The 12,125-nt window shown below is 39.5% G+C and overlaps 1 protein-coding gene across 11 annotated transcripts in view; it reads right to left on the minus strand.

The window, feature by feature from the left end:
• Positions 1 to 12,125, minus strand: part of LOC120092733 (AAR2 protein family) — a 75,806-nt gene that overhangs the window by 63,236 nt on the left and 445 nt on the right. For 10 of the 11 annotated variants that reach the window (XR_005486146.2, XR_005486138.2, XM_039050900.2 and 7 more), the window contains exon 2: positions 10,854 to 10,936. Coding sequence is in view for 9 of the 11 variants with exons in the window: in XM_039050900.2 (XP_038906828.1) it covers positions 10,854 to 10,936 (83 nt within the window). In the remaining 2 variants the exon portion in view is untranslated. Of the gene's footprint in view, positions 1 to 10,834; positions 10,937 to 12,125 lie in introns of all 11 variants that reach the window. The other variant, XM_090316866.1, reaches the window with a different exon arrangement.

Below are 12,125 nucleotides of genomic sequence, written 5' to 3' on the forward strand. Positions count from 1 at the left end.
ACTCAAACTTGATTACGCGATTCAAACCCTAAACTTATGAGAAGCATAAACTCTAACATAACTGTCGAACGAATATTCTAAACCTCAAACTACTCTGATACTATGTTCTCAATACTTTTAGAGAGAATAATAATCTTATTATTCAATCAGGCTGAAGATACATATACATATATATATATAGCCAACAAAGGAATCTATAAGCTCTCACTCCCTGCAAGTCTGAATAAAAGAGCAACAACCAGAAGAGAAACAAAACAGAGACAAAATATGGTGAAGACGATAGAAAATATAGTTCTGTTATTCCTTGCTTTTATTTATAAATGATTTCTTCTAAAAGAACCCCTCCATACAATCATTCAACAGTCCCTCTCGACCTTCCCCAAAATAGAGCAAACCTCTCCCCAAAATGACTCTCCCCTGCCTCTCCAAAAGAAGAAAAATACAAACAAGGAATATCCCAGCACCTTAGAGAGAGCTGGGCACTTCTTTCCTTACCAAAAGCCTTCTCACTTTTAGCAAATTCCTTTCCTGCCTCCTTCAGTACGATCCCTGCCCTTTTGTAACAGCCTCATGGTCCCCTCCATCCTTTCTCCCCACATTCTTTCCTTGGTCATCGTTGGTTGTTGTGACATTTCCCTTTTTACCCCTTCTTTTATAAGTATATATTATTTGTGGCCTTACAATACCTCCCTTCTCGAAATGAACCTTGTCCTCAAGGTTGAAATGAGGAAACTGCTTATTCAATACTCGAACATCTTCCCAGGTTGCTTCATTCTCAGACATCCCCTTCCATTTGACCAGCCACTTGTGTGTTGCCATATCTCCATTCCATCGTATCCCCAAAATAGTCTCAAGTGCAGTTTGCAGCTCAAACTCCTCAATCAACATGGGAGGGTGTTGTTGGATCTATTGGCCTTGTCCTAGCTTCTTCTTGAGCTGAGAGATATGGAATACATTATGTATTTCAGCTTCTGGTGGCAAGTCTAATCTGTAGGCTACTTCTCCCACTCGTTCAGTTATTCTATAAGGTCCATAGAACCTCGGTGCCAGCTTCTCACTTCTTCTTTTTGCCAATGTTTTCTGCCGCTAAGGTCTCAACTTCAAGTATACTTCTTCTCCAACCTCAAAATTCAATTCTCTCCTATGTTTGTCGGCTTGCTTCTTCATTCTATTCTGAGCGATGGCCAAATTCTCCTTCAAAGCATTGAGTGCTAAGTCCCTCTCTTGTAACTGTTGTTCCACAGTGTTGTTGAAGGTCTTCCTGTCCCCATAAGTGATTAGAGGTGGGGGTGGTCTCCCATAAACGGCCTGAAAAAGAGTGGTTTTGATTGAGATATGGAAGGTTGTGTTGTACCACAATTCGGCCCATGCTATCCATTTGTTCCATTTCCTTGGTTGTTCATTACAGAAGCAGCGCAAGTAAGTCTCTAAACATCAGTTTACCCTCTCCGTCCGTCCGTTAGTTTGAGGATGGAATGATGTACTTCTTTTAAGTTTCGTTCCCATCATTGTAAACATCTCCTTCCAAAAATTGCTCACGAAGACTTTGTCTCGATCAATCAAAATAGACAAAGGTTCTCCACAGTGTCTCACTACTTCCTGAATAAATATTTCTGTGACTTGCTTTGCTGAAAAAGGGTGTTTGAGAGGGGTGAAATGAGCATACTTACTCAAGCGGTCTATCACAACCACTATAACATCATACCCTTCAGCCTTTGGTAACCCTTCCACGAAGTCCATGCTCCAATCCTCCAATATCATGTATGGAATAGGGAGTGGTTGAAGTAAGCTTGCTGGTGTGAGGGTCTCGAACTTGTTTCTTTGGCATATTTCACACCCCTCAACATACTTCTTTACATTAGATTTCATTCCCTGCCAATATAGCTCTCCACTCATTCTCTTGTACGTTCTCAAGAATCCCGAGTGTCCCCTTAACACCGAATCATGGAATGTATGCAATAGTGAAGGGATTAAACTAGATTTTTTGGATAGTACTAACCTGTCCTTGTAAGTCAAATGGTCATGTTGTCATTTATACCTCGGCATTCCCTCTGGATTTTCCTTCAAAAGGGTGATGATTTTCTGTAATTTCTCATCTTCCTCTACTTCTTTCAAAACAACTTCAATATCTATAATAGTTGGTGCTGATAGTGTACTCAATTCCCCTTGTTCCCGCACTCTTGACAAGGCATCTGCGGCTTTGCTTTGTAACCCCAGTTGGTATAGGATTTCAAAATCATATCCAAGTAGCTTGGTTAACCACCGTTGGAACTAGGGCTGTACTTCTCACTGCTCTATCAGGAATTTCAATGCCTTCTGATCCGAGATCACTGTGAATTTGCTTCCCAATAGATAATGCCTCCATTTTTCAACTGCTAGAACTACAGCCATCAACTCCTTTTCATAAATAGACTTCCCTTGGGCCCTTGCTGATAATTTCTGACTGAAATAAGCTATAGGTTCGAGTCTTGGGACAGAACAACCCCTAAGTCGGTTCCTAATGCATCTATTTCTATCATAAATCCTTTTGAGAAGTCTGGGAGGGCTAGGACGGGGGTCGTGGCCATGGCTTGCTTCAGATTTATGAAGGCTTGATTGGCTTCTTCACCCCATTTAAATGAATTTTTCTGGAGAAGCTTAGTAAGTGGGGCTGCTATATTCCCATACCCTTGCACAAAGCGTCGATAGTAACCCGTGAGCCCCAAAAACCCTCTTAATTCAGACACATTCTGAGGTTGTGGCCACTCCCTCATAACTTTGACCTTCCCATCATCAACTTCTACTCCATTAGCTGATATCCAATGGCCTAAGTATTGGATTCGTACCTGGCAAAAAGTGCATTTCTTTTTATTTGCATACAGCTTGTGATCTCGAAGCACATTGAAGACCACTCCCAAGTGTGTTTCGTGCATTGATAGGTCAGGGTTGTATACCAATATGTCGTCAAAGAAAACAAGTACAAATTTATGAAGAAAAGGACGAAAAACATGGTTCATTGATGATTGAAAGGTGGCTGGTGCATTTGTGAGTCCGAACGGCATGACAAGAAATTCGTAGTGACCTTCATGAGTTCGTAAGGCTGTCTTCTCGATGTCCTTCTCATTCATCCTGATTTGGTGTTACCCTGACCTCAGATCCAACTTAGAGTAGACTACTGACCCGTGTAATTCATCTAACAGCTCCTCGATGACTGGCATCGGAAACTTGTCAACCACTGTTGCTTGGTTTAGTTTTCTATAATCAACACAAAACCTCCATCCTCCATCTTTTTTCTTCACTAATAGGACCGGACTGGAATATGGGTTGTGGCTTGGCCAGATGATTCCTGCCTTCAGCATTTCCTCCACCAATTTCTCAATTACTTCCTTCTGGCAGTGGCCGTACTTATATGACCTTACATTGATCGGTCTCTGATCCGTGTTCATCAATATGCAATGGTCTACAGCTCTTTTAGGTGGTAATGTCTTTATTTCCTCGAATATATCCTTATTTTCTTCGATCAGGGCTCGGATCATGAGTGGAAGCTCTTCTGCCTCCTCGAGCTCCTCTTTCCCCTCATTCTTTTCTTCACTGTCATACTCATAATTTTGAAACTCTACCAAAAAGCCTTGGTCTTCCTCTTCCCAGGATGTTGTGAGTGTCTTGAAGGAAACCTCTACCTTGGTTAGGGAAGGATCACCCTTCAAAATGACTTGTGAGTTCCTGACATAAATGACATGGTTAAGGATGGCCAATGTACTCCCATGAATCCCGTCGTGCATAGCCAAGGCATCCCTAGTACTACGTCCATTTGTCCCAAATCAATCGCTAGGAAATCGGCCTTTAACACTGAGGTTGGGTAGTTTAAGATCAATCGCCTTGCAAATCCCTCCCCCTCTTATAGCATCCCCATTCCCGATTAGTACAGAGAAGCTCTTCCTATTCATTGGTATTTTCAGTTCGTCTACTAACTCCTTTTATGCACAAAGTTGTGTGTGGCTCCGTAGTCGATCAGCACCACTACTTCTTGCCCCTTCATTTTCCCTCTCAGCTTCATCGTCCCCTGGGTTGATAGGCCATATATCGACCTCAAAGAAATTTCAGCCATTTCCTCTGTTTCTTCTTCTTCCCGCGGCTCCCCTTTTTCCTCCTGCTAGAGGTTGATTTCTTCATTATCATTGGTAATGAATAACATCAGTTCCTAGTTCTCCTTCAACTTGCATCAATGTCCTGGGCTGTATTTCTCATTACAACGAAAACATAGTCCCTTGTCCAGCCGTTCACGAAACTCACTGTCTGAAAGACGTTTCATGGGTGGCTCCTTCTTCACGAAGTTGGTCTTCACTGGTAAGGTGATCCGTTTGTTTCCTTGTGTATCCATGCTCTTCCCGCTCTTTAGCATTGAATTCTCCTTACCTTGGGCTTCCTTTTTGCAAGGCCCAACAACCCCCATATCTGATAAAGCTATCTTCAGGGCCATATTGCGGTCGCTCACCAGTTAGGCTTCATACATACATTCCTCCAAAGTGGTTGGTTTTCTACTGATCACTCCGGCCCTCAAGGTTGGTTCCAGCCCATTTACAAACACATCTTTGAGAACTTCTACAGCCAGGTCGAGTAGGGGTGCCGAATACGTGACAAATTTCTTCACATAATCTGCATAAGATCCTTCTTGCTTTATCCTCAACAACCTCGTGCCCAAGCTCCTTTCTCCGGTCGGTCTATAGTATTCGAACATCCTCTTTTTCAACTCCTCCCATGTACTAATAGGTCTCCAGTTGTGGCTCCATCGAAACCAGTCCACTTCCTCCGGCCCAAAGCTGATGACCGCGATCTTAACCTTCTCCTGATCAGATAGCTCGTGGATCACGAAATAGTGCTATGCCCTGTACACCCAAGACTCCGGGTTCTCTCCAACGAAAACCGGTATTTCCCGCCTCTTGTACTTGCTTTTATCGAATCTCCCTCCTCCATTGCTGGGGTCAACTCGGTTTCGTCAACCTTTCCTTTCATTTTCATCCTCCTCCCATCAAAAGCGCCCAACTCCTCAGCTTTCCGAGCCGCATTACTTTCTCTCATCTCCTCTGTCAACTTCTCGATGTTCTTGCACAAGCCCAGCTACATCTTTTTCATCTCAGATACTTCCCTCTCATTCTTTTCAAGCCTTTCCTCTATTTGTTTCTAAGCCATCGCCCGCGTACGCCCAAGATGAAGCGGCTCTGATACCACTTGTAAGCTCTCACTCCCTGCAAGTTTGAATAAAAGAGCAACCAAAAGAGAAACAAAACAGAGACAAAATATGGTGAAGACGATAGAAAATATAGTTCTGCTACTCCTTGCTTTTATTTATAAACGATTTCTTCTAAAAGAACCCTTCCATACAATCATTCAACAGTCCCTCTCAACCTTCCCTAAAATAGAGCAAACCTCTCCCCAAAATGACTCTCCCCTGCCTCTCCGAAAGAAGAAAAATACAAACAAGGAATACCCCAGCACCTTAGAGAGAGCTGGGCACTTCTCTCCTCACCAAAAGCCTTCTCACTTTTAGCAAATTCCTTTCTTGCCTCCTTCAGTACGATCCCTGCCCTTTTGTAACAGCCTCGTGGTCCCCTCCATCCTTTCTCCCCACATTCTTTCCTTGGTCATCATTGGTTGTTGTGACATTTCCCTTTTTACCCCCTCTTTTATAAGTATATATTATTTGTGACCTTACAGAATCCTAATCTAGGAGATATAAATTACAATAAAGGATAACTAATCATAATTACAATATAAATACATATTATAACAAGAAGAAATATAGCATCTATAATAGTATGTGGTTGTTGACCATATATAGGTATCCACAAAAACTAACTAATAATAGGACAACATATAATGCATTAGGTTGCTAAAATATTGTCATACCTAAAGTTAGAATGAGACACGCAATTATCAAAGTGATGTAGGATGTAAGGCTACATAGGTCATGGGAGGACATGAACAATAATAATAAAATGTATGATGCATGTGCGGAAATAATAGAATGTATGATGCATCATATGACATGACATATGTTATGATATGTATTTATATTGTAAACTTAATTAGGTGTCCTTTATTGTAATTTTATATCTCCTAAATTAGGGTTTCTTAATTATCTATATATATGTATTTTCAGCCTGATTAAGCGAATAAGAACTATCATTCTCTCTAAACTTCTGACTACATGGTATCAGAGCCATCTAGGGTTTAGAATATTTGTTCGACGGCTACGTTAGGGTTTACGCTTCTCACAAAGTTAGGGTTTGAGTTGAGTCATCAAGTTTTGAGTGGCCATTTGCCTCACCACCCATCCCAGGAGAAGCACTGTCACCGTCCAATCACGTCTGCAGCCATCTGTCGCTGGAAACAGACGCGCGTGGAGCTCACACGCCGCTGGAACAATAGTCTTCCTTTGCCACGCGCCGGCGCGTGGAGCTTCGTCTCCACTTTCGGCCAGTTGGGTTCTCCTCGGCTCGTCGTTTCTGATCATTCTGTGCATTTGGTTTCATTAAAATCTGCTTGGTTGCGAGTTATTTGGATAAAATACCCTTTTGTGCTTAGGGTTTGTTGCTGTCTTGTTCAGCTTGGAGTAGTTTTGATCTTTTGTTTGCCTTTGATTTCGATTCTGGTTTGTTCTTTCTGCTTGTGAGGTCTACAAATTACTTATTAGCTCATAATGGATGAAGTGAAGCATGTGGTCTTCAGATTAAGAATTCTATTGAGAGTGAGGTTGTTGGTTTGGTAGATCATTGTGATTCTGTGAAAGAACTCTTAGAGTTCTTAGAATTTCTGTACTCTGTGAAAGAACATGTTCATAGAATGTTTGATGTCTGTATGCCATTCTTGCGAGCGGAACAGAAAGCAGAATTTGTTACAAGTTATTTTATGAGGCATAAGAAAATAGCTGCTAAACTTGTCTTACTATTGTCGTTTAGTCTGATGTCAAAGTTCAACAAGCTCAGCGAGAAAAGATGACTATTATGATATTTTTTAATGGACTTTCCCCTGAGTTTGGAATGGTTAAAACACAAATTCTTTCTGACTTTGAAATTTCATCATTAGAGGAAGCCTTCAATCGTGTTATTCGTATCAAGAGTTCTCAATCCAGTTCGCATGTTTCTCGACCGAACAGTGCCCTTATGAGTAAGAATAATAATACTTTCCATGGCACTTCAGGGACGACTTAACAATTTTCAGAAACCTAGTTATAATAATCGAAGATCAGACTCTCCGGAGATCATATGTCACTATTGTCGTAAGCCAGGACATATGAAACGTGATTGTCAGAAATTGTTGTATAAGACTCAACGATCTCAGCATGCTCAGATAGCTTCCACTAGTGATATAGCTGAAAATCTGTTACCATCTTTGCTGACAACTTTGCTAAATTTCAAGTTTTCCAAGAATCATTGCAGGCATCTTCTTCATCTAATCCTATTGTCACCATTATCGAGACAGGTAATACAAAATGTCTTCTTACATCATTTACCAAATGGGTTGTACTTTGGGGCCGCCCATATGACAAGTAATTCTAACCTATTTTCTATGCCTCTGTCTTTTGTCTCATCTCCGTCTATCAACTTGGCAAGATGGATCAACCTCCTCTATCCTTGGATCTGGCACCATTTCTCTCACTTCATCACTCTCTTTGTCCTTTATCTTACATTTGCCTCAATTGTCCTTTAATTTAATTTCTATTAGCCAACTTATTCGTGACCTTAATTGCTTTGTCTCATTTTTTCCTGGTTATTTTAGGATCGTATGATGAAGAAGATTATTGGTAGAGGATATGAGTCGGGGGATCTTTACATCTTCGACAATCAAATACCAAGAGTTGTGGCTTGTCCTGAGTAATATCCCCGTTTGATGTTCATTGTCGTTTAGGTCATTCATCACTGTTTGTGCTGAAGAAACTTCATTTAGAATTTCGCTCCTTATCGTCTTTGAATTGTGATTCGTGTCAGTTTTCAAAATTTCATCGTCTTAATTCCAGTCCTAGGGTTCATAAACGAGCTAGTGCTCCTTTCGAGTTAGTTCATTCCGATATTTGGGGTCTTTGTCCTGTCTTGTCTTAAACAGGTTTTCGTTACTTTGTTACCTTTGTTGATGATTATTCTCGTGTAACTTGGTTATATTTAATGAAAAACCGTTCTAAGTTATTGTCTCATTTTTGTGCTTTTCATGCCGGGATTTAAAATCAATTTAATGTCTCTATCAAAACCTTGCGAACTGATAATGCTAGTGAATATTTCTCTCATGTACTTGGATCTTACCTGTGTGATCATGGCATTCTTCTTGTGTAGACACTCCATCTCAAAATGGGGTTGCTGAAAGAAAGAACAGACACCTCCTTGAAACAACCCGTGCCTTACCCTTGCAAATGCATGTTTCAAAGAATTTTTTAGTTGATGTTGTGTCTACTGCTTGCTTCTTGATTAATAGAATGTTTTCCTCTATCCTAAATGGAGAGCTTCCTTATCATATTCTTTTTCCTACAAAATCTTTGTTCCCCGTTGCTCCTAAGATCTATGGTTGTGTTTGTTTTGTTCGAGATATTCGTCCAAATCGTACTAAATTAGATTCAAAATCTTTGAAATGCATTTTCTTAGGCTATTCACGTATTAAGTTATCGTTGTTATTTTCCTACTCTGAACAGGTATCTTGTATCTCTGGATGTAACATTCTTCGAAGATATACCCTTTAGTCCATCACCGTTGAGTCCGTGTCCGAGGGAGGATGACGATCTTTTTATCTACGAGATCACATCTTCTCCATCATCCTCTCCTTCACCTTCCTCTATATCTCTTCCTTCTGATCCCCAAGTTATTCGAGTCTACTTCAGGCGTCCTCCACAACCACCTTCAGATCCATGTCCTCCACCACTGGCTTATTCGACATCTGATCCGGGACCGAGTGATGATCTTCCCATTGGCCATCGAAAAGGTAAACGCACTTGTACTTATACTATTTCTTCGTTTGTTTCGTATAACCAATTGTCTTCTCCCACTTATTCTTTTCTTACATCGCTTGATTCCACCTCTATTCCTAAATCTGTCAATGAAGCTTTATCTCATCCTGGGTGGCGTAGTGCAATGATTGAGTTAAGGAGATGACTGCTTTGGATGATAATGGTACTTGGGATCTAGTTTCACATCCGGATGGAAAGAAGGCTATTGGATGTAAATGGGTATTTGCTATCAAGGTTAGTCCTGATGGGACAGTGGCTCAGATGAAAGCTCGTTTGGTTGCCAAAGGTTATGCTCAAATTTATAGGACTAATTATTCAGACACATTTTCTCCTATTGCTAAATTAACTTCCATTCGACTATTTATCTCAATGGTTGCTACTTACAATTGGCCTTTGCATCAACTTGACATTAATAATGATTTTCTACATGATGATCTTCAAGAGGAAGTCTATATGGAGCAACCACAAGGGTTTGTTGCTCAGAGGGAGACTAATAAAGTATGTCGGCTTCGAAAATCCTTGTATGGACTAAAACAAAGTCCTCGTGCATGGTTTGGTAAGTTTAGTCAAGCACTCGAATGTTTTGGTATGAAGAAGAGTACGTTTGATCATTCTGTACTCTACCGACGATCTGACAATGGTATTACTTTGCTTGTTGTATATGTTGATGGTATTATTATCACTGGAAATGATGTATCAGGTATATCCTCCCTCAAGACTTTTCTCCAGGGTCAACTTTATACCAAAGATTTGGGATCATTAATGTATTTCTTGGGTATTGAAGTGATGAGAAGCAAAAAAGGTATTTACCTATCCCAACGAAAATACATACTTGATTTATTGTCTGAGACAGGTAAACTAGATGTCAAACCATGTAGTACTCCGATGATACCAAATTTACAACTTTCAAAGGAAGGAGAAGTGTTAAAGATCCTGAGAAATATAGGAGATTAGTTGGGAAGTTGAACTATTTAACAGTGACACGATCTGACATTATTTATTTTGTGAGTATTGTTAGCTAGTTTATGTCTTCCCCTACTGTGAATCATTGGGCTGCAGTTGAACAAATCCTATATTATCTGAAAGTTGCACCTGGACGTGGGATCTTATATAGAGATCATGGTCATACAAGAGTTGAATGTTTTTCAGATGCTGATTGGGCTAGATCTTGAAAAGATAGGAGATCAACTTCTGGATATTGTGTTTTTGTAGGAGGGAACTTGGTGTCGTGGAAAAGTAAGAAACATAATGTAGTTTCCCGTTCGAGTGTTGAGTCAAAATATAGAGCGATGGCATAATCTGTGTGTGAAATAGTGTGAATACATCACCTTTTGTCTGAGATAGGCTTCAGTATTACTGTGCCAGCTAAATTATTGTATGATAATCAAGCAGCTCTCCATATTGCATCCAATTCTATGTTTCATTAACAAACTAAACATATTGAAGTGGATTGTCATTTTATTTGCGAGAAAATTCAAGGGTTGATATCTACAGAATATGTGAAGACCAATGATCAGTTGGGAGATCTACTTACTAAAGCAGTAAACAGAGCAAGAATAAGTTATCTGTGTAACAAGCTCGGCATGATTGACATATCTGCTCCAACTTGAGGAAGAGCGTTATGATATGTATTTATATTGTAAATTTAATTAGGTGTTCTTTATTGTAATTTCATATCTCCTAGATTAGAGTTTCTTAATTACCTATATATATGTATCTTCAACCTGATTAAGTGAATAAGAATTATCATTCTCTCTAAACTTCTGAGTACAATATCTATGTGAGAACCAATTTAATATGACAACATACAGAGCGTTATGTATATGATAGTTTGCCACAATACAATAGATGTATCTACAAAACCTGATTAATGATACAACACCTGCACGATGAGCTGTAATAAAGGAAATGAGGTCCTGGAGGAATCATCTTTATACCCTTGAAAGAAGGCCCTACAGAGAACATCTTAAGAAGAGAAACAACTAATTAGTCACTCTAAATAAATTTAATTTAATTTAACTAGTGCAATATTTACTCCAAATTGATCAAAACAAAAGTGAAGCTATTTCAAATTTCAATGTTCCATTTTAGAATAGAATTTAGCCTACAATTGAATGCTCAAAAGGCAATGACCAAAAACTTCATTCATGGTGACTGGTGAGATATATCGTGAGAATAAGTCTAGCCCATAACAAAAATAAACATTGAAAACAAACCATGAATTGCTAGCAGCAAAAATAAACATTGAAAATGATAGCACCTCATAGACTAAGACTTGCCAGCAGCAGATAAACAATGAAATAGAATTTAGTCAAGAAAATTATAAGTATTGGTGGCCAAACTATGAAATCACCTCATGATATGGCTTCTCAGCCAACCAAACAAAAAGTATGCAGTGGTTTTGGGCAATTCATTCCCAAAATGATAGGAAATACATATGATATATCGAGAGAATAAGTCTAGCCCACGACAAAAATAAACATTGAAAACAATATCAATAAATACTACTGTAAGTATTAGCCGCCAAAACCCATGAATTCAGCTCCTAACGTGGCTTGTTCTGCCAACAAGTCAAAAAATGTACAGTGGTTTTGGCCAGTTTTCAGCTAAAATTGATAGGAATACAGGGTGAGAAAATATAATCCTCACAACAAAGAGAAACATTGAATACAAGATTTGATTTAAAAAATCTTAAGTACTAGCGGCTAAAACTATGAAACCGGCTCATTGATTGGCAATTCTGCCAGCCCATGGAAACACTTTGGTGGTTTTGGCCATTTCTTCTCACAATAACTGGAAAGGGAGGAGTAACATGTAACATTATCTAATCAAAAATTTTGAAGTATTAGTAGTTAAAACTATGAAACCAGGTCATAACGTGACTTTTCTGCCAGCCAAACAAAGCGCTTATAATGACTTTTCCGTCCACGATCGGAAATGGAGGAGAAATATACACATTGCCCACGACAAAAATTAAAAACAACATTCACCGAACAAATTTAAAGTATTAGCCGCTAGAACTATGGAATAAGGGCTTTCCCGTCAACCCAACAAAAAGGGTATAGAGATTTCAGCCAATATCAGACAAAAATGATTGGAAATAGAGGAGTAACATGTAACATTGAATCAAGTTTTCGTTCATTACAAATCGATA

This window comes from Benincasa hispida, chromosome 1, assembly GCF_027475165.1.
Source record: "Benincasa hispida cultivar pf3 chromosome 1, pf3_genome.v1.1, whole genome shotgun sequence".
In the NCBI taxonomy this organism is placed as follows: domain Eukaryota; kingdom Viridiplantae; phylum Streptophyta; class Magnoliopsida; order Cucurbitales; family Cucurbitaceae; genus Benincasa; species Benincasa hispida.